Source organism: Nerophis ophidion, linkage group LG04 (assembly GCF_033978795.1).
Source record: "Nerophis ophidion isolate RoL-2023_Sa linkage group LG04, RoL_Noph_v1.0, whole genome shotgun sequence".
Lineage (NCBI taxonomy): Eukaryota > Metazoa > Chordata > Actinopteri > Syngnathiformes > Syngnathidae > Nerophis > Nerophis ophidion.
The window spans coordinates 45,631,006-45,652,309 of NC_084614.1; the positions used below are offsets into that span (position 1 = coordinate 45,631,006).

The 21,304-nt window shown below is 38.3% G+C and overlaps 1 protein-coding gene across 2 annotated transcripts in view; it reads left to right on the plus strand.

The window, feature by feature from the left end:
• Positions 1–787: 787 nt before the first annotated feature.
• samsn1b (SAM domain, SH3 domain and nuclear localisation signals 1b) overlaps positions 788–21,304 on the plus strand; it is a 56,140-nt gene continuing 35,623 nt past the window's right edge. For both annotated transcript variants that reach the window (XM_061898166.1, XM_061898167.1), the window contains exons 1-6: positions 788–930; positions 5,538–5,669; positions 9,314–9,357; positions 9,443–9,483; positions 9,605–9,679; positions 9,810–9,895. In XM_061898166.1, the coding sequence (XP_061754150.1) occupies positions 907–930; positions 5,538–5,669; positions 9,314–9,357; positions 9,443–9,483; positions 9,605–9,679; positions 9,810–9,895 (402 nt within the window). In that variant the 5' untranslated portion in view covers positions 788–906. The remainder of the gene's footprint in view (positions 931–5,537; positions 5,670–9,313; positions 9,358–9,442; positions 9,484–9,604; positions 9,680–9,809; positions 9,896–21,304) is intronic.

Sequence of the window (21,304 nt, forward strand, 5' to 3'; positions counted from 1 at the left end):
CCAAGAGAAACTTTTAGAGGCTGAAATCATTGGGTATCCCAGTACCATATACAGTAAATCATGTTATCTTGGGCAATGACTTTCCAGAATAACAAAAGCTTTAAATGAGCTATAACTACTCATCACTCATATTTCATATTCAGCATGATTTTGTAATAGTCCACTTTTTTATTAACATCCTGAGCGTATAAAAACATTTTAACACGGTTAAAACATGAATTTAAAAAACATACCAAATTTTCAACCACGACTCGGGTTCGAACATATGATGCTTCTGCTCGCATACTCAGAGCGCGTGTTCTGCGATCAGGGTGGGGCTACACTTGACTTACATTACAACAGCATTATACCGAGAGTGTTTCACATCAATTTAATTCAGGTGAAGCAACATAATTTACATCAGTATAATTGAATGTTAATGTTATGTTGACAGCACATTTGTCAAGTAAAAGTGAACTTCTTTGCGCTACGTTGCTGTAGTTGTAGCGGGCTGTGCATGACCAAAGATCGTATATTGTGAGAGGATGATCTACTAGGTGATGTACAGCGCACATAATGTCCTACACAAAGTACATTTATAGTCAGTCATATCATCACCCTATTGTCGCCTAAAAACAAAAACCAAGGACATGACCTCGTTGTCCTCAATGTTTATACCTAAATCTTGTCTGAAGAAAAGAAAGTGAAAGTCTATCCTTGTTTACTGTCTTGTAGTAACCAATGGCTTTGTTGGACAGAGGCGGCTCACTGCAGCTATTGGATTATGGAAGGATTTTAAACTGGGATTAGGCCATTGGGCTGCAAGTGTAAGCCTTTACATGTGTGAGGGTGTGTGTGACATTGTTTGTCACGGCGTCTATTTTGCGTACACTAGAATATGGTCTTTTTTAGCTGATCCCTTCAAGCATGAACTTCTTTTGCTTCACACTGGTAAGATTCATCTGCATCACCATGAAGTACATCTGTTGAAATTGGAATGATTGTAAATGTTATTGCTACTCCAGGGGAATTGTTGCTGTGACTGTTGTTGACAGTGTGGACTTTGATTCTTCCAAAAACATCTTCATGCTGGAATGAAATCTAATATATGAGACAATAACAACAGCAATGTCCAGTATAGTTTTTTGGCTGCCAACTACACATACTGCATTGTTATATGAAAAATATTGTTTATGTTTGAAAAAATGTGATGTGTGACAGAGCTCTTGTATATGACACACTATGACAAGTATTAAAACTACAAGAAACGTGCTGACCATGTACTACGCAAAATTTTGTGTTGGAATCAAATACGTCCCTCCAGGATTTCACAGGCTTTTTTGTGATTGTTTGCGGCCTAAACAGTCTAAATTCAAGGCTACTTTTTCAAAGAGTTGCAATTTTTTAAGCTATTATTTTATATAATTGAATCAACTTGGGATTTTATGAATTGTTATCAATGTAGGTGTTCCTTTTAACCTGAACCTCAATCGGCACAGAATTTGAATTTAAATGCAAATACAAGTACTGTATTGATGTTTTACTTTTTTTATATCACACAGACTTAAAAGTGAATTATATTTATATAGCTCTTTTTCTGTTGTGACTAAAAACACTTTAAATAGTGAACCCCAATATCTATTTTTTTTTTTACATTTAAACCAGTGTGGGTGGCACTGGGAGCAGGTGGGTAAAGTGTCTTGCCCAAGGACAACGGCAGTGACTAGGATGGCGGAAGCGGGGATCAAATCTGCAACACTCAAGTTGCTGGCACGGCCACTCTACCAACCAAGCTATACTCCCCAAAACATTAGACGCATTTAAAGTACATACTTATTGTCAAATTACTTTATTGTTTTAACTAATGGTAGTAGTACATGATTATGAGTATAGAAAGGAACACCACCAAAGGCTGTTCACAAGTTGCAGACATTCTTTGTCTATGTTTTACACTTGAAAAGTGTCTGTCCGTCTTAAACATTAATTTCTGTTTCAACACATTTACACCCGCAATTAAAGAACTGTTGGGAGCGATCAATAGCACTCATTTGTGTTGGTAAATGAGAGACAATGAGACATTATCATCACACTTCAACATCTCCAACGAGTAAATGCTGCTTCTTTGCAAGTTCAGCATTTGAAATGAAAATGTGTTCTTAATTGTTTTACCTTGGATATATAAATGTTAAATACATATATAAATACATGTAAACTAGAAAGTCAATTTTTATATACTCCAATACCCAGAAGGCTTAGCTCTGTAGACAGGAACAGGAAATAGGTCTGAGCTACGCGGGAAGACGACAGTTGTGTTGTTTGATCAATTAAAAGTTGTTATATTTTTGTGCGTTGTTGTTCCTGTTCCAGTTTCTGTGCACGTTTGAGTGCCTCACAGAGACAAATTCGATTGGTGAAAATGAAGCAGATTGTCCAAAATGGACAAAGTCGCGAGGCCACACAAAAATTAAAAGGATCAGTTGAATTTCCTTGAAATAGCTCGATCACGACATCGCAAATTCCTGGAAGGATTGTCAAATACCGCTTATTTATACAATGCAATATACTTATGTCTATAAAGTTATATTTCACTCAACCAATTAATTTCTAAATTTAATCTAATGTTTATTCTGGATTTTATTTTATATTTTCTCTCTCTGTTGCAACAAAAAGGCCATTAAAGTTTGTAAGGAGCTAAACTTCCAAAATCAAAAAGGGGTCATTTATTAATTATCCATACTGTATGAGGTACAATATAACCTACAGGCCCAACACCAAACATTTAGTCTTGAGACTTCAAACTGTCATTAGGGATGAACACTGAATTTTCTACTTTTAAAAGGTACCAACCGAATTGTGTCGATACAACCGGGTACCGATTCATGTAAACTGAAACGGTACCACATTTCAATACCTTTGTTGCACATGACATGGCGTCCAGTTGCAGACTGTGCATCAGCTCAAGCACTTGTCGGGGAAGCAGGCATATTTGTAGTGGACTGCCTCTAAATTTAAAAAATGTATGGAAATGGGAAAAAAAAGGGGTGAAATTTTTTTTTTGTTTTATTATGGTTTCTGTAGGAGGACAAACATGACACAAACCCTCTTAATTGTTGGAAAGCCCACTGTTTAATACGTCTGTGCTTCACTGATGACAGTATATGGTGAGCGCCGTTTTGTCCTACTAATTCTAGCGGCCCTTGAACTCACCGTTGAGTCGACTGTGACTCAACGGTTTGTTTACATGCACAACTTTCGCCGACGCTGCCACAGAAAGACGTGTTTTATTCCACTCCTTCTTTGTCTCATTTTGTCCACCAAATGTTGTATAGTGTGCGTGAATGCACACATGTGAGCTTTGTTGATGTTATTGGCTTGTTGTGGAGTGCTAATCAGAAATATTTGGTCACTGCATGACTGCAAGCTAATCCATGATAACATGCTATTTAGGCTAGCTGTATGTACATATTGCCTTATTAGGCCTCGTTTGTAGCTATATTTGAGCCATACTTGCCAACCTTGAGACCTTCGAATTCGGGAGGTCGGGGGTGGGGCTGAGGCAGGGTTGGAGCGGGGGGCGTGGTTAAGAGGGGTGGCGTATAATTCACCAACTCGAGTATTTCATAAATAAATATATATATATATATATATATATATATATATATATATATATATGCGTGTGTATGAAATACTTGACTTTCAGTGAATTCTAGCTATATATATATATATATATGCGTGTGTGTGTGTGTGTAATACTTGACTTTCAGTGAATTCTAGCTATATATATATTAGCTATATATATACTGTATATATACAATATATATATATATATATATATATATATATATATATATATATATATATACATACAATATATATATATATATATATATGTATTATATATATATATTATTATATATATAAATGAAAGAAATAGTTGAATTTCGGACGGCACCTATCAAATACACAGTAATAAAAACACATTTGTTCTACTAACTGTACTGTGCTTGCTGGTTACTAAAAAAAACAACAACACTTAACTTTCACTATTTGAGTAACCTTTGTTCTGCCATTTGCGTATTGGCGAGCGATCTCCGAATCTGGGGACATCCTTCACGGATTTGTTGTAGACATCCGCAAATGAGAACGGGATGTTGCTTCCAGCTATCAGCATAGCCATCCATCTTTGTCTCAGCATAAAATACACCATCGGGTCTCCATTTTGCGAGGTGGGCCATAATACTGGGTTGTGAACGATGCTGCGCTGCGGATGTTTTGTGCTTCGCTGACTGACCGTTCATGGCTGAGTTTATCTGTGTTCAATGGAGAAGTCTGTTCTAAAAAAATTACAGGCAATATACCCTTTCCCCTTCGAACTCTCCTGGATAAACTGAAATTCTTGTTTCAAATCGTTCTGGAACTTGCAAGCGTTTTTCTTCATTTTGCTCGTCGACGGTGTAATATATTGTGTTGGAGCCAATAACCAGGCGACGTGATGAAGTTACGTCTCTTTACTGTGGACTTCAGAACAGACTCCCTAATGCATGTTCCTTGACTACACTTAAACATAGAATATACTTACATTCTAATTTATGTACAGTAGATGGCAGTATTGTCCTGTTTAAGAGGGTCACAACATTGAGTCAGGTTCTCATGGAGCTGGAGGGGGTGTGGCCTCCAACTCCGCCTGAATTTCGGGACATTTTCGTGAGAAAATTTGTCCCGGGAGGTTTTCGGGAGAGGCGCTGAATTTCGTGAGTCTCCTGGAAAAACCAGGAGGATTGGCAAATATGATTTGAGCTCATTTAATTTTCTTTACCTATGTCCTCTCTGTATTTAATTTATATTTGCATGTCCCATGACACATTATCTGTATGTAACATTGGCTACATTTCTGATAGTTGTTTGTGTGCCATGCTGTTCCAGACCACAGCAAACACTTGCAAAAATTGTAATAAATCCATTAAAAGAAGACAACCTGCCGTTTCCTTTAACTTGGATACACACATCTATACCTTTGGCCATTGTAAGACCGCCATTTCCAGGAGTTATCTCACCCTCTGAGAACTTTTACTAATGTTTTCCAATGTTGTAAAAATGTGTAGAATAGATATTACATTTCAACATTTCTGCAGATTTGCGTCTGCCTGCAACACAGTCATTTTGATAGTAGGCTAATATAGTTAATAAGCCACTCATATCATGTGTTGCCATCATTATAACACTTAAATAAGTATTTAAATTTTTTGAGGCTCCAGACCGATTACTTTTTTGTATTTGGGGTCCAATATGTCTCTTTCAACATTTGGGGTTGCTGACCCCTGTACTAACTCTTAGCCATCTCTACTGAACCCAGTCCCATTCCAGACTAAAACTGTCCTGTCTAGTCTTTAATACAATAATATTTTTTCTAAATTAGCATTAGAAAAAAACTGTCTGATTGTTAAGTATAGCAGCGTGTAAAGGTTTGTTTTGCGTCAACAGCCTTTTTACTGCATTTCAGTCATTTTTCCTTAGTACACAACATAGTCATATATCAAAGTTCTTGTATTTTGATCCAGGATGGTTCCACGGAGAGCATATATGAAGCAACCCAGCGTCCATCACTGAAGGAAGTGTTACCCAAGTGCCAGTGTAGTCCTCTTCTCAGGCGTCGACCTCAGTGGACAGGCTCGGATCCAAACATAAGTTGTGTAGGTTCATGTGTGATCAGTTATTACAGCATTCAACCTGACAATTTCCTATTCTAACCATTACCACCAGGACACACACAGACGTGAGTACACTCGCACCATTTCAGCGGGCATTTGATTTTCAAGCAATAATACTGCAGCGTTGCTGGGAGTGCTTCCAGTTTCCCAGCATGCTTTGCTGCAATTTTTTGGTAAATAGTTGCTAAAATTACGTGTTAAGGGTTTACGTAGTAGTTGTTCATTTTCCCCTTATAGTTGTAGTAGTTTCTCCAAGTGTCATAATACCTGTAGTTTTTGTGTCGGCACCATGACTGGAGTAGTTATGGTCTGTTATAGAATGCGAAATGAATCATGAGTAAGAAATTTTCTATCAGTGCTTGCCGGATACTTTTAGTAATAAAGTATGGCTGCCTTTGACAAAGGGTTTACAGTCGGATGTCACTCATGTTATGCATCATATGTTTTTGTGGCTTGTATAAAACATGCATGCCGCTGAATGCGTTTTTTATGTGGACAGACATTTTCTTTTAACTCCATTGGTTTGGTTGGACTTTTTTTAATTACCATATTTTTTGGACTATAGGTCGCAGTTTTTTTCATAGTTTGGCCGGGGGTGCGACTTATACTCAGGAGCGACTTATGTGTGAAATTATTAACACATTACCTTAAAATATTAAATAATATTATTTAGCTCATTCACGTAAGGGACTGGACGTATAAGATTTAATGGGATTTAACGATTAGGAGTGACAGATTGTTTGGTAAACGTATAGCATGTTCTATATGTTATAGTTATTTGAATGACTCTTACTATAATATGTTACGTTAACATACCAGGCACCTTCTCAGTTGGTTATTTATGCGTCATATAACGTACACTTATTCAGCCTGTTGTTCACTATTCTTTATTTATTTTAAATTGCCTTTCAAATGTCTATTCTTGGTGTTGGGTTTTATCAAATAAATTCCCCCAAAAATGCGACTTTAATTCCAGTGCGACTTATATATGTTTCTTTCCTTCTTTATTATGCATTTCCGGCAGGTACGACTTATACTCCGGAGCGAGTTATACTCCGAAAAATATGGTACTGGTCTGAAGGAAAGGTGCATTTTGAAAAAAACATTCAAATTTGTGTTGCTAAAGTTAGTTCGGAGTTCTTATTTGCTGATAATTTCCACATGAGCCAGATGCATTGTGATTTGCAAGTGGTTTTCCAATGGAGCGGGAGTTTGACACCTGGGATCTAGACTCAAGCAGTGGTTCCAAAACGTTTTGTTGCTGTTCCACCCTTTGGCACATATAAAATGGCTTTGACCCCAACCCACCAAAAAAGTGTGTATACAAAAATAATCGTTTGCAGTCAAATACATGTATTTTTAGAATCTAACTGATATTTTGAAAAACAGAAGGAAAATGGCAGCATATATACATGGAGGTTAACCTTAAACAAAACTCACTGATTACCAACATTTTTGGATCCAAGATCCTCGGTCTTAAGATTTAAAAAGTAATATACATTTAAAGGCAAAACATTATTACATTGTTAGTTATTGGTATTAATATCATTTCAGCCTTTTCTTTGTACCGTTTTTTTCGGAATATACGTCGCACCGGTCGAAAATGCATAATAAAGAAGGAAAAAAACATATATGAGTCGCATTTTTGGGGGAAATTTATTTGATAAAAATCCAACACCAAGAATACAAATTTGAAAAGCAATTTAGAATGAATAAAGAATAGTGAACAACCGGCTGAATAAGTGTACGTTATATGACTCATAAATAACAAACTGAGAACGTGCCTGGTATGTTTACGTAACATATTATGGTAAGACTCATTCAAATAACTAACATACGGAACATGCTATACTTTTACCAAACAATCTGTCACTCCTAATCGATAAATCCGATTAAATCTTCTTCTTTGATGACGCTTCTGAACAACTCTGCCAATTTCAAAGGTATGCGCCGCTTCCTCTTGTCGTTTTCTGCTGCATATTTCACTACGTCCAGCTTGTAATCTGGAGTACATGATTTCCTTTTTGGTCCAATTTTTGTTTAGCCCTTCTCAGTTTTTATAAGTTACCGCCAACGATGAACTGATCCATTTTAATATCTACGGCAGTAGCATATAGCATATAGCAGTTAGCATCCCATGACCCACAATACACTTCTGCCATGACCCTCCCCCGCCGAATTCTTATTGGTTGACGTGTGTGTGACGATTGCTGACATTTTCTTCATCTCTTACGCGAAAGAGATAAATAATATTTTTTGATATTTTACGGTAATGTGTTAATACATTTACACATAAGTCGATCCGGAGTATAAGTAAACATAAACTATGAAAAAAACTACGACTTATGGTCCGAAAAATACGGTATACCTTTTTCTTTTGTCTGTTTAAATGTTCTCTTTGTAGTCAGTCCCCACCAAAATGCTTGGGCCCCCTACCGTCATTGGCCGTACCCCCCACGAGGGCTTAAGAGCCACTTTGGGAACCACTGATCGAGAGGAAGTGAACATGGTAAGAAGGTTGAACCTGCGGAGGGACCATTGTCGTTGCCAGAGGGGAGCAATGAGGGAGACTTCCTGCCTTAGCAATCTGGTAAAGCAACACCCCAGCGGCTCACGCGGGGTCTGATTTCCAGTGAGTTCCACCGGGGACAATGGCAGGCTTTGGCCTTTCCCCAAGCTCTGAACAGCCTTCCAACACACCTTGGGTTCTCCCCATGGTATGTTAGAGAGGGCGCTCGAGACAGGAGTGTCTCCTGATTCTCAATCAGGCTTCTTATGCCCAACAACGCTAGATGGATGGCGCTTGGCATAAGAAGCCTGGGACAGGTGTGCCGTCCATTTGACGATACTGTGGTTGTGTGACAGAGGCCAGCCAGTGTGGGAGACTATGTGTACGTTGGTAAACCTCACTCCCTAACAACGTTAAGAGGAGTGCTGGTTCCCGGGTTGTATGTTCGGGCTTTTAGCTCGATAGCTAGCATGCTGGGGGACCGAGGTCCGAGTCACAGGCGGAACAATAAGCAGAGACTGAACCAGACTTGTTACACTGGTGCCGTAACCATAAATGAGAGAGAGGTATTGCGGGTTGAGGGTAACGGAGGCCAGCCAATGTGTTGGGTAGACCTCAGACACTGGCAATCGTAAGAGCAAGCTGGTTAATGGGTTGATAGCTCGGGGATTTTTTTTGGAAGCTAGCACTCTTGTCTCTCATTGCCAAAACAACTCTGGTTTGAGTCCTGGGTTGAATAGAAAGCAGGGTCTGAACCAGGCGGGTCACACTTTGCTGCAAGTTCATGCTAGTGTATTGTCACATACCATGCGTCAGTGTTCTCGCTTGCCTTACTGTGTCTTGCTGTATTTCACCCTTGGTCCACTGGTGCTCCCTTCGGTGTTCCTAATAAAAGGAGGGTGTACCCGCACACCGCCTGCCTTCTCTGCTTTTTGGGGCCACGTGGTGAGAAGTCCCAAAATGCTGGCTGAAATGTGAGAGGTGTACTCACTTTTTGCACCACATCATGTTCCTTTCATGTAATTTTCAAAAATGCAGTGATGTTTTTCCACCATTTTATAATGTTTCTTTCCTGTTTTGGTCTAACGTCAGCCTTATGTGTCTTTGATTCCACAAGGTGCAACGCCCAAATAATGTCAGGTTAAAAAGAAACAATAGAAGGTGCGTACAATATAGTCACACAAATTTTCAATTAAAACTATGAATACAGATATGAATGTAATATTATGATGTATTTTCCACATAGTTCTTGTATCCCAACTTCAGCGTTGGACATTGACTCATCAGGTTGGTGTGAAATGATCGTAGTTGTTTGAAATATTTTTTAAATCAATCCAAGTATAAGATTTGGATTTTTCCTCTCAATCAAACGTTTTGTGAAAAGTTTGCTGCTAAAACATTTTTGTAGGAACCGATTCTTCGTGCGGTACAGCATCCGGTGTCAGGAGAGGCGGACATGACCAGGAGACAGAGCAGAAGACGGGTAAACAACACAAATAACTGCGCAAGCCTTGATTTACGGAACTAAAACAAATGAAACAACACAATTAATAGTCAGAATGCTAAATATATTCAATATATATAGTTAATGTATACAATACATGTTTTCACAGCTTCCAGCCAAAGAAACACTTGGACAAGCGAAGTTCATGTCAACGAGTTGAACTGCGGAAGAACAAAAACTAATCTTCCGACTCAGGTAAACCTCGATGCTCTCTGTCCTCTTCAGGTTGAACTCTTAGAAAGGATATTTGACAAAGAATACATTGTTTTTTTTTAATGTTTCAGTGATCGTAATTAGTAACACAATATTGAAAATATATTTCAAGAAGACAATTGAAAATGAGATTGTTTTACAGGTCAGGACCACTAAATGACCATTTAAGAACCTCGTACCGTACACAGAACAGTTCTATATTCTGCTGAATTAGCATAAGACTTACTGCAGTATAGCGCCTGTGTCATGATCCGTGGTCCGAATCATGTTTTTTTTTTTTTCTGTTAGTTTTGGACTGAGTTTGGTTTGGTTGCCATGGCTGTTTATTGTTTTCACCTGCCTCTGGTTAGTGGTCGGCACGGTCAGCTGCTGTCAACCACTAATCAGAGAGCTTTTTATTCACCTTGCTCGCCACGCTCAGTCTGGCTTCCTTGTTTGCTCCACGCAAAAAGTTACGTTGGTTATTCCTGATTCTTGTTCCTGCACTAATCTTCGCCATAGCTCCCCATGCTATCAGCCCGCTTTTCTTTTTACCGTATTTCCTTGAATTGCCGCCGGGTATATGTTATCCGCATGCCTCGTTTTACCGCCGGGTCAAACTCGTTTTGCAAAATAATTATCGCATTCTTAGAATTAGCGCATGCCTAAAATTACTGCCGGGTCACAATTGTTTAGCAAAATAATTAGCGCATGCCTCGGTTTACCGTCAGGTCATACTCGTCACGTCACGAGTGTGTAACACGGGTGGGAAATAAGCCATGTTTTCTGTCATGGCATTCCACTCATATTACCTGCGTCGTTTCCACGTTTAATCTCGCGAGTTTAACACAGGGGCCCACGTGACCCGCTGCAGCCTATTGCGCTCTATATAATCCAGCGTTCCAAGATGGCTGCCAGGTGCGGTGGCTAAGCCTGGGGACATCTGAAGCCCGTCTGTTTTAAAGTTGTCGTTTGCCTGCATATCGTAAAAACAACCGTCCAATATTTTACAACTAATTGTAAACTTATAGGTGCCGACCATCAGGGCCGAGTTGCGATGAGAGAGTGTGGCGATGTTAAGATATTAAGCCGAGTTGGTAAGTGAATTTCTTTGCTAATAGTAGCTACTAGCTGTACCGATGTATTTTCTATGGGCGGTTAGCATCGGGTTCTAATCCTGTTTCCTCCAATTTAATTTATATTTATGTCGAGTCTTTATTTTGGGTATTTACATACAGCGACTGAGTGTTGTGGCGTTTTAATGCCATCTGCATTTTTTATGCTACATATTAACTGTTCTGAAGGTTTGCATATTTATGTAATTGTTCCTTTAGTTCTACAAATAGGAGTTTGTTTCTGTTAAGGGTTTGATTATTATTATTTATTTCTATTTCATATGTGTCGTTTGGAAAGGTAAAATGTGTTTCTTTAAGTTGTTTAACCGTTGCTATGGCTTCGGTTGCTATTGTTTCCGGTTGCTATGGTTATGGGCAGTTTCGTTTCCGCCGGCAAGTTAAACAAAGTGTCAAAAGAGCTCTGGCTGCGGGAAGTCTCTGGGTTCCTCCGGGCGGGGCGTCCCGTCTTTCTGCCCATGTGGGGGGTTGTCTCTTGCTGGCTTGGGGTCTGGCCGTCCGCTGCTTCTCTCCTGCCCTGTCCTCTGCCGGGCGCGTCTGTCTGCGGCCTGCTGCCGGCTCTTCCGGGTCTCTGGGGTTCCCGCCGCTGGCCGGCCTGGCTGCGTGGGGCTGGTGGTCCCTGGTTCCCTGGGCGCCACACCTGCTGTTTGGGTTGGGCTCTCTGGGCGGCTAGGGCCGCACTCTGGCTCCCACGCACACTGGGGGTCAAATATATTGTACATACTAACCCACATATACTCACACACACACACACCATTATTCATACATACACACGTACATACATAGGCACCTACGCTCCCACATACATACACAAATACATTACATACCTGCATACTCCAAGTCCGTCCATTTACACGCACATTCACGGTACAAACATTCACATACTGTACATATACATTCACTGTACAAACATTCATATACACATTCTGTTCATATACAAGTACATAAACATACATACACTCATGCACATAATCATGTTTCATCAAACATATATCAACGTTGTTGCCCTAGGGTAAACTGGGTAACACATGGCATATTGACAAAGCTTAACCCATTGTTACTATAACAATCTACAAGATTAATATAGGTTGCCTCTCTCTCTTCCCCTCCATCTTTCGGTATTCCTTTTTTTTAATTTTTTTTATTTTTATTATTTCATTTATATTTTTATTATCTCTCTACTATCAATAGATAGATAATAAATGCAACTGTATTGATAATGTCTATTATCAATACAGTTGCATTTTAACAACTGTATTGTTGAAAATAGAGGTAAACTATTGGTATTGTTCATAATCAATAGCGCTTTTTCTATTGGTATTTGTATTGCTCCAGTTTTGGTGTAAAAATGCTCATTGTCATTTCTATATTATTATTTATTTCACTAACTGCTTATTTGCTATCACTTTTACGATCATATTTGTACATATCGTATGTGCTGGTGTTGTTCTATTGTTGTTGTTGTTTTTGTTGTTATTGTTGTGTTTGCTGTTGTTGTTTTTGTCTCTCTGTCTAATCCCCCTCTTATCCCCACAATTTCCCCCTCGGTCTTCCTTTTTTTCCTCTTTCTATCCCCTCCTGCTCCAGCCCGGCTGCACCAAATTATAATATAAATGCATTTAATATAGTCAGATTCAAATAAAGCTACAAGAGAAGTATGCTACACTTCTCTTCTGTATAGTAAATCTGAACAGCTGATATGGGCATCTACATCAACTATATGTTTGCCTGAGAAGCTGGACAGGACAAAAAAAAAAAAGAGCTCCGGCATTAACAAGCAACGTAGCGTTCACCACGGTTGCAGTTCAGAGAAATAACCGCAGTGAGCTTCCCATTTCAGTGTGTTATAAGTGACAGTTTATAAATTGCACTCGTTAAAGTTTAGGATGTTTGGGCACTCACGTTGCCAGTTGATGGGAAGGGTGTGCGAACCGCAGCTCGCACGTGTGTTTGTTTGCTGCACAGTGACTTCACAAACGGCAGGTTTAGTCACGTATTAGTTAAGTTTGTTAAAGAGACCCTCTCCTCTGTGAATGTAAACTATTTGGAGAGCGAGTGTGGAAAATTATAAAGAGTTTAGTTGTGTGCTATCGTGGCTACATTGCTGCGAGGGAAGTGGACAGCGCGAGTTGGGGAGGTAGCGTGTGAGTGGGGACGAGTGTATGAGTGTAATTAATGTGTATTTATTATTGTCTGGTTATTGTATGTTTATGTGGTGTATATAGTAAATTGTTCAACTAAATAAGACGTCTCCTCTCACTCTCTCTTAGATTACATTTATTGGGTAAATAGTGAATAATTGGAGCATCCCCCCAAGGTAAAATACAGTCTTTTACAGGCTCCCGTACATTAAGGTTTTTTTTATTAAATGTGCTTTTCATGATGGTATCCTTACATCACACTCAAATTTATCGGCGCAGTCCTAAATTTACCGCATGCCTTTGGTAAGCGTCGGAGTGAGAAGAGGTTTTAAAATAATTAGCGCATGCTTACTTTTACCGTATGCTCTTGGTAAGTACAGGAGTGAAAAGAGGTTTTAAATTAATTTAATTAGCGCCCCGGCGGCAATTCAAGGAAATACGGTATTCTTGTTTTTGTCTGCTTATATGTATTTACAGTGTATGATTTATGATTGATAAATCATCTCCTACCTACCTTCACGTTTTCGTTCGGAGTTGTCCATTCTGCACTGGGAGGAACGAACCCATATAAAGACGCAACCCTGACGTGACAACCTGCCCTAGCAGCTAAAGCACGAGCTGACACCACTATGCTGCTTAGCAATCACCTTAGGCAAGGTGTCAGCGACACCATCGTCATCCTTAATGATAGTCACGATTTCGAACCAAGGGCCTGATTTACAAATATCCAAATACCACGTCGTAAACAGCGTGTGCAATACATGAAACAGCGTGTGATCGACTAAGACTGCATTGTAAAGCGGTGAAGACCGCCTTGTTTAAATGGGGATTTGGCAAATAGCCGTGTATTATACTGGGCATCACCACAGAGACACTTCCTGCACATTCATGTTATCATGTGCTTTACCTGTGGCGTTAGATAGGTTTTCAAACAAGCGGGAGACATCCACCACTTTTTATGGGCATTTTAGAAGCAGTCGTGCAGTGCATCTACAATGAGACCAACAAAGGTGCATTCATTGGAGAAAAGGCAAAAAAGTTATTTTCGCATTTCATATAATAAATATTTTAATAACATATATGATGTGAAAAAAACACTAACAAAAAAAAGTATTTGTTTTAACCTGCCCCTCAAGTCTTTTAGCAACTAAAATTTTTCAAAGTCAAACAATATTGCCTGAGCTAGCCGGGCTGAGGAGGGTATATATATATACATATATATATATATATATATATATATATATATATATATATATATATATATATATATATACATATATATATATATATATATATATATATATATATATATATATATATATATATATATATATATATATATATATATATATATATACATGTGTGTGTGTGTTTGTTAATGAGTCACAGGTGAGTGTGGAATGGCGGAGTCTGATTGGTTGTGAGGCAATGAGCCGATGAGCAGACAACTGAGTGTAGTTAATAGACTGAGGCATCTCTACTATTAAGCAACATTATCCTAATTGTATTGATTAAAGGCCTACCGAAATGAGATTTTCTTATTTAAACGGGATAGCAGGTCCATTCTATGTGTCATATTTGATCATTTCGCGATATTGCCATATTTTTGCTGAAAGGATTTAGTAGAGAACATCCACGATAAAATTCGCAACAGGAAAAAAGCCCTGCCTCTATCGGAAGTCGCAGACGATGACGTCACATGTTGATGGCTCCTCACGTATTCACATTGATTTTAATGGGAGCCTCCAACAAAAACAGCTATTCAGACCGAGAAAACGACAATTTCCCCATTAATTTGAGCGAGGATGAAAGATTCGTGTTTGAGGATATTGACAGCGACGGACTAGAAAGAAAAAAAAAAGTTAAAAATAACAAAACGCGATTGCAATCGCGTTGCATTGAGATGGATTAATATGTTTTTAGAGACATTTACAAGGATAATTCTGGGAAATCCCTTATCTTTCTATTGTGTTGCTAGTGTTTTAGTGAGTTTAATAGTACCTGATAGTCGGAAGTGTACGTCCACGGCCGTGTGTTGACGCGCAATGTCTCGGGGAAGTCGACGGCAGCTTTATGGGCGGCATAAGCTCAGCTGATATCCGGTAAGAGGCGACTTTTTAACCACAATTTTCTCACCGAAACCTGCTGGTTGACAAGTAGTCGGGATCCATGTTCGCTCTGATCCATACTAAAGTTTCACCTCTGTGAATTTTAAACAAGGAATCACAGTGTGTTTGTGTGGCTAAAGGCTAAAGCTTCCCAACTCCATCTTTCTACTTTGACTTCTCCAATATTAATTGAACAAATTGCAAAAAATTCAGTAACACAGATGTCCAGAATACTGTGTAATTATGCCGTTAAAGCAGACGACTTTTAGCTGTGTCTACGCAGTGCTCATATTCATAACAGCCCGTGACGTCACGCGTACACGTCATTACGCGACGTTTTAAAAAAAAAAGTCCCGGGAAATTTAAAATTGCAATTTAGTAAACTAAAAAGGCCGTATTGGCATGTGTTACAATGTTAATATTTCATCATTGATATATAAACTATCAGACTGCGTGGTGAGTAGTAGTGGGTTTCAGTAGGCCTTCAATGACAGTTATCAACTTAAAAAAAGACTACAACATTTTAACACAATTACATTTTATCGTCAGAATGTCTTTCAGGAACAATTTTTTAATTGTTTTACTTGAATGTACATAATTTATAAGCTCAAAACTTAATTACAGTATTGTAGGAAGTCCACATTTTGAACTGTTCTGTAATACATCATTAACTTGAGTTTCCATATGAAAAACTGGGTATTTTTTTGTTACTAATCACATGCGCTAAAGTGTTAACTTAATTTATGGGCGCGCGTTTGTAACCAAGAAAATTGTAAGAATAACAAAATATACACCTGGGTATTTTTCATGTATGAACCACTACGGTACTTTTCTGTGTGTTCATGTGGTGATAAATGTTAATTTATTTAATAATGGAAACAAAAAATGTGACAGTACGCTGATGTTAATAACTTTGCTGTCAAGTATTTGGCCACCCATCAAAATGATGAGAGTCAGGTGTCCTAATCACTTGGCCCAGTGTAAAAAAAATCAAGCACTTAGGCATGGAGACTGTTTCTACAAACATTTGTGAAAGAATGGGCCGCTCACAGTGATTTCCAGCGTGGAGCTGTCATAGGATGCCACCTGTGCAACAAATCCAGTCGTAAAATTTCCTCGCTCCTAAATATTCCAAAGTCAACTTTATTATAAGAAAAATGAAGAGTTTGGGAACAACAGCAACTCAGCCCCCCAAGTTGTAGGCCACATATACTGACAGAGAGTTGTCAGCGAATGCTGCAGCGCATAGTGCAAAGACATTCTGCACAGTCAGTTGCTACAGAGCTCCAAACTTCATGAGACCTTCCAATTAGCCCACGTACAGTACGCAGAGAGCTTCATGGAATGGGTTTCCATGGCCGAGCAGCTGCATCTAAGCCATACATCACCAAGACCAATGCAGAGCGTCGGATGCAGTGGTGTAAAGCATGTCGCCACTGGACTCTAGAGTGATGAATCACGCTTTTCCGTCTGGCAATCTGATGAAGGAGTCTGGGTTTGGAGGTTTCCAGGGGAAGGCTACATTTCGCACTGCATTGTGCCGAGTGTGAAATTTGGTGGAGGAGGAATTATGGTGTGGGGTTGGTTTTTCAGTAGTTGGGCTTGGCCCTTTATTTCCAGTGAAAGGAACTTTGAGTGCTCCAGGATACCAAAACATTTTGGACAATTCCATGGGATGGCACTTCAAGTTCATATGTGAGTAAAGGCAGGTGGCCAAATATTTTGGCAATATAGTGTATCTTAATTTGCAAGTATGTATTCATTTCAGTTTGTTCTAGGTGTGTTGCTGTAGTCAGAGAATAGTATTTGCCAATAAGTTGAATGTGCTAGCCTTGTCTTTTGTCAAATCCTACAATGTGTTCATAATGTAAGTATGGTACTCATTACAAACCAGCTGTTTGTTTATAACGTCCATCTGAGCCGTGGTTTTCATTATTAAATTTGGAGGTGTTAAAATCATCCTGTAAAATCACTAATGCTAATTAGTAACATGCATATGGCATATCCAATGTACAAACCCCGTTTCCATACGAGTTGGGAAATTGTGTTAGATGTAAATATAAATTAAATACAATGATTTGCAAATCATTTTCAACCCATATTCAGTTGAATATGCTACAAAGACAACATATTTGATGTTGAAACTGATAAACGTTTTTTTGTTGTTGCAAATAATCATTAATTTTAGAGTTTGATGCCAGCAACACGTGACAAAGAAGTTGGGAAAGGTGGCAATAAATACTAAGAAAGTTGAGGAATGCTCATCAAACACTTATATGGAAAATCCCACAGGTGTGCAGGCTAATTGGGAACAGTTGGGTGCCATGATTGGATATAAAAGCAGCTTCCATTAAATGCTAAGTAATTCACAAACAAGGATGGGGTGAGGGTCACCACTTTGTAAGCAAATTGTCAAACAGTTTTGGAACAAAATTTCTCAACGAGCTATTATTGCAAGGAATTTAGGGATTTTACCATCTACGGTCCGTAAAATCATCAAAAAGTTCAAAGAATCTGAAGAAATCACTGCACGTAAGCAATGATATTACGGACGTTTGATCCCTCAGGCGGTACTGCATCAAAAACAGACATCAGTGTCTAAAGGATATCACCACATGGGCTCTGGAACACTTCATTAAACCACTGTCAGTAACTACAGTTGGTCGCTACATCTTTAAGTGCAAGTTAAAACTCTACTATGCAAAGCCAAACCCATTTATCAACAATATCCTGAAACGCTGCCGGCTTCTCTGGGCCCGAGCTCACCTAAGATGGACTGATGCAAAGTGGAAAGGTGTTCTGTGGTCTGACGAGTCCACATTTCAAATTATATTTGGAAACAGAGGACGTGGTGTCCTCCAGAACAAAGAGGAACATAACCATTCGGATTGTTATAGGCCCAAAGTTCAAAAAACAGCATCTGTGATGGTATGGGGGTGTATTAGTGCCCACGGCATGGGTAACTTACACATCTGTGAAGGCACCATTAATGCTGAAAGGTCCATACAGGTTTTGGAGCAACCTATGTTGTCATCCAAGCAACGTTATCATGGACGCCCCTGCTTATTTCAGCAGGACAAGTGTTACAACAGCGTGGCTTCGTATAAAAAGAGTGCGGGTACTTTCCTGGCCCACATGCAGTCCAGACCTGTCTCCCATCGGAAATGTGTGGCACATTATAAAGCCTAAAATACGACAGCGGAGACCCCCGGAATGTTGAACGACTGAAGCTCTACATAAAACAAGAATGGGAAAGAATTCCACTTTCAAAGCTTCAACAATTAATTTCCTCAGTTCCCAAACATTTATTGAGTGTTGTTCAAAGAAAAGGTGATGTAACACAGTGGAGAACATGTCCTTTCCCAACTACTTTGGCACACACATGTTGCAGCCATGAAATTCTAAGTTGATTATTATTTCCCCAAAAAGAATAAAGTTTATGAATTTGAACATCAAATATCTTGTATTTGTAGTGCATTCAACTGAATATGGGTTGAAAAGGATATGCAAATCATTGTATTCCGTTTATATTTACATCTAACACAATTTCCCAACTCATATGGAAACGGGGTTTGTACATGTACGTTAGCATCGAGCTAGCAACCTTTTAAAAGTGGAGCTTTAGTTTTGAGCGTTTTCTATCAGGCCTGCTTGCTGTGTTGTCATGGAAAATTACAACATTACTTAGAGGTAATCTACTACAAATACACCTGTCTACACTATCTGAATTTACGTGAATCGGTACCTGTTCAGTTCAGTTCAGTTTTAGTTTATTTCACACTTGCAGTTCAGACTGAATTATGTCGAGAACGAGGCTCAAACTTTTTGCATTGTATGCCAGCATCTAAAAGTCATATTTTGTTAAGGTCCATCTCTTAGGAAACACACTTAGTTCCTTTAGTCTTGTGTAATCCTGTGGTCACATGACCCGTGTGTCCCAAGTACGCACATAACAGCCATACGTTGATGTCGCTGCACGTGTAGGTGCATGTGTCTGTGCACGTGAGCAGCCATGACAGCAGTTTTTCGGTCGTCGCCTATCTGCTGTGAGCAAATATTGGAAATGTGCAACAACAATTTGGAGCCTTTATGAGTTTTTTTTTGTTTTGTTTTTATACAAAATTGTGATTAGACAAGGTAATGGCAACACGCGAGAAAATGTGAGCGAGGTCAACTCTGAGCGAGGTCCAAGAAACTTTAATCTTCTTTATAACCTTTTAATCTGATCTCCTTAATAAAGCCTGACTCTGCACTATTTCCCACAGTCAAAGAAAACTTCACAATAAATTACTCACTAAAATAATGTTGAAAAATAGTATTGTAACGGACTGTAGCTACAGTGTTCCTTCAATAGCTACGAAGCCTGGCGTCAGAGCCCCATCTTTAGCGCCGCGCTAAAGATGTGTGAAAATTCAAATAAAAAATTAAGAAAAAAGTATATTTTTTGTTTTAGTATGGTTCCTGTAGGACAGGGGTCACCAACCTTTTTGAAACCAAGAGCTACTTCTTGGGTACTGATTAATGCGAAGGGCTACCAGTTTGATCCACACTTAAATAAATTGCCAGAAATAGCCAATTTTCTCAATTTACCTTTAATATATATATATATATATATATATATATATATATATATATATATATATATATATATATATATAAATGGGTATTTCTGTCTGTCATTCCGTCGTACATTTTTTTTCCTTTTATGGAATGTTTTTTGTAGAGAATAAATGATGAAAAAAACACTTAATTGAACGGTTTAAAAGAGGAGAAAATAGGAAAAAAATGAAAATTAAATTTTGAAACATAGTTTATCTTCAATTTCGACTCTTTAAAATTCAAAGTTTAACCGAAAAAAACAAGAAAAAAAATAGCTAATTCGAATCTTTTTGAAAAATTAAAAAAAAAAAAATTATGGAACATCATTAGTAATTTTTCCTGATTAAGATTAATTTCAGAATTCTGATGACATGTTATATAAATAGGTTAAAATCCAATCTGCACTTCGTTAGAATGTATAACAAATTGGACCAAGCTATATTTCTAACAAAGACAAATCATTATTTTTTCTAGATTTTCCAGAACAAAAATTTTAAAAGAAATTCAAAAGACTTTGAAATGAGATTAAAATTTGATTGTAAAGATTTTCTAGATTTACCGGAATAATTTTTTTGAATTGTAATCATTATAAGTTTGAAGAAATATTTAAAAAAAAACAGAAGCTAAAATAAAGAATTAAATTAAAATGTATTTATTATTCTTTACAATAAAAAAATACATATTCTTGAACATTGATTTAAATTGTGAGGAAAGAAGAGGAAGGAATTTAAAGGGTAAAAAGGTATATGTGTTTAAAAATCCTAAAATCATTTTTAAGGTTGTATTTTTTCTCTAAAATTGTCTTTCTGAAAGTTATAGGGAAGCAAAATAAAAAAACTAATGAATTTATTTAGACAAGTGAAGACCAAGTCTTTAAAATATTTTTTGGGATTTTCAAATTCTATTTGAGTTTTGTCTCTCTTTAAATTAAAAATGAATAGCAAAGCGAGACCAGCTTGCTAGTAAATAAATACAATTAAAAAAATAGAAGCAGTTCACTGGTAAGTGCTGCTATTTGAGCTATTTTAAGAACAGGCCAGCGGGCTACTCATCTGGTCCTTACGGGCTATCTGGCGCCCGTGGGCACCGCGTTGGTGACCCCTGCTGTAAGAGAACAAAAATGACACAAATCTTCCTAATTGTATATTAAACATGCTTCACTGATGAGAGTATTTTGCAGGCACCGTTTTGTCCAACTGATTTCAGCTATCCTTGAACTCATCGTAGTTTATTTACATGCACAACTTTCTCCGATGCTGCCACAGAAAGACGTGTTTTAGTCTACTCCTTTGTCTCATTTTGTCCACCGAACCTTTTATGCTGTGCGTGAATGCTCAAAGGTGAGCTTTGTTGATGCTGTTGACTTGCTGTAGTGCTTATCAGGCATATTTGGTCAATCCACGACTGCAAGCTGATCGATGCTAACATGCT